Here is a 1,231-nt window from a genome sequence, read left to right on the forward strand (position 1 = left end):
TTTTTAAACTTTCCCTTTGATGGGGAAAGGTCATTAAGGTGAATGGGTGGTGTCTGCTCCACATCATCAGGGAGGGCAGGTATGCACAGGAACTGATGTCAGGTGATGGATGGTAGGCAGATGGGTGGGCCAGTCACATAACCACTGCCATGGTGATAGGGTCTGCCTGAGTCATGAAGGTCATGAAGTGCTGATTAGGTTAACTTGAGTCTTATGAGTGGAGGCAAATACTTGAAATAGAAAAGCTAATTAGTAAAAAATAAGCTGGGAAGGGTGTTGTAAAACAATTACCGGTTCTGTGCTTGGCTAGTAGATTGGGGGTAAATTAAAGTGAACTGCTAGAAAAATATGACAACTAGACAGTATTAAAATGGCTGCTCTTTGGCTATATTAACTTCATGTTATGTCCTTTCAGTAGAAACACACTTATCTACTGAAATGCTTTTTAGTCTGGATTTATCATCTTACTGGTTCATTAATATTAAAGCGTTCAATATAATCTTTGAAATATGTGCATGCTGTATTTGTATAAAAATCATGTTGGTTAGTCTTTTGAAAAATTATACTCTAATAATAGCAGAACCCTTTTTTCTCACTGCCTTTTCTCTTTATTTTATTGATTCTTTTTTTTTTTTTTTTTTTTTTCTGCTTGGTCAATGTTTATTGTCTTTATCTGGAAAATCCTCATAGAAAACTGGTTCAACTCTCAGCAGCCCGCTCCTGAGCTCTTAGGAAGCTCGCCTTCTTTTGAGCTACCCGATCTTTCTTCTGGGCAAGGGACATTTTGGGACGATTCCACCTCTTCTTCTTCACTTCTTTCTTGGGCTTCTTCTCATACACAGGATTCTCCCGTATAGCTGCGTGAGCTTTCTTGTACATCTCCTCCATCATGTCTGGAGTCACGCTGTTCTTTATGTACTGAGAGAACTGCTTCTTGTAAGCATCTTCATCTTCTTCCATTAGGTAACGCATATAATCTGCAACGTTCTGGCCCATGATGTGCTTCCGATGTACTTCTGCATTAAACTCCTTGCCTTCAGAATCATAACCATGGAATCGCTTGGTACTGTGAGGGATAGACAAACCGCCATCCACAGCTCCCTTCAGGGCTCCAAAAACTTTATTGCCAGTGGTAGTTCTGGCAAGGCCTGCATCCAAATATCAGGTGAAAGCACCGGCCTTGCCATCACGCTTTTCTACATTGTATTCATCTCCGGTCACCTCCACTTGG

The 1,231-nt window shown here is 40.9% G+C and overlaps 1 protein-coding gene across 1 annotated transcript; it reads right to left on the bottom strand.

Annotated features, from left to right (window-relative positions):
* Positions 1-623: 623 nt before the first annotated feature.
* LOC103253139 (60S ribosomal protein L5-like) lies at positions 624-1,225 on the bottom strand. The gene has a single exon (XM_021709383.1). It carries the CDS (start codon positions 994-996, stop codon positions 700-702), a length of 297 nt encoding a protein of 98 aa, XP_021565058.1. The 5' UTR covers positions 997-1,225; the 3' UTR covers positions 624-699.
* Between the last annotated feature and the right edge of the window lie 6 nt (positions 1,226-1,231).

The sequence above is a fragment of the Carlito syrichta genome, unplaced genomic scaffold (genome assembly GCF_000164805.1).
Source record: "Carlito syrichta isolate Samal-C Ts95f unplaced genomic scaffold, Tarsius_syrichta-2.0.1 Scaffold203897, whole genome shotgun sequence".
Lineage (NCBI taxonomy): Eukaryota > Metazoa > Chordata > Mammalia > Primates > Tarsiidae > Carlito > Carlito syrichta.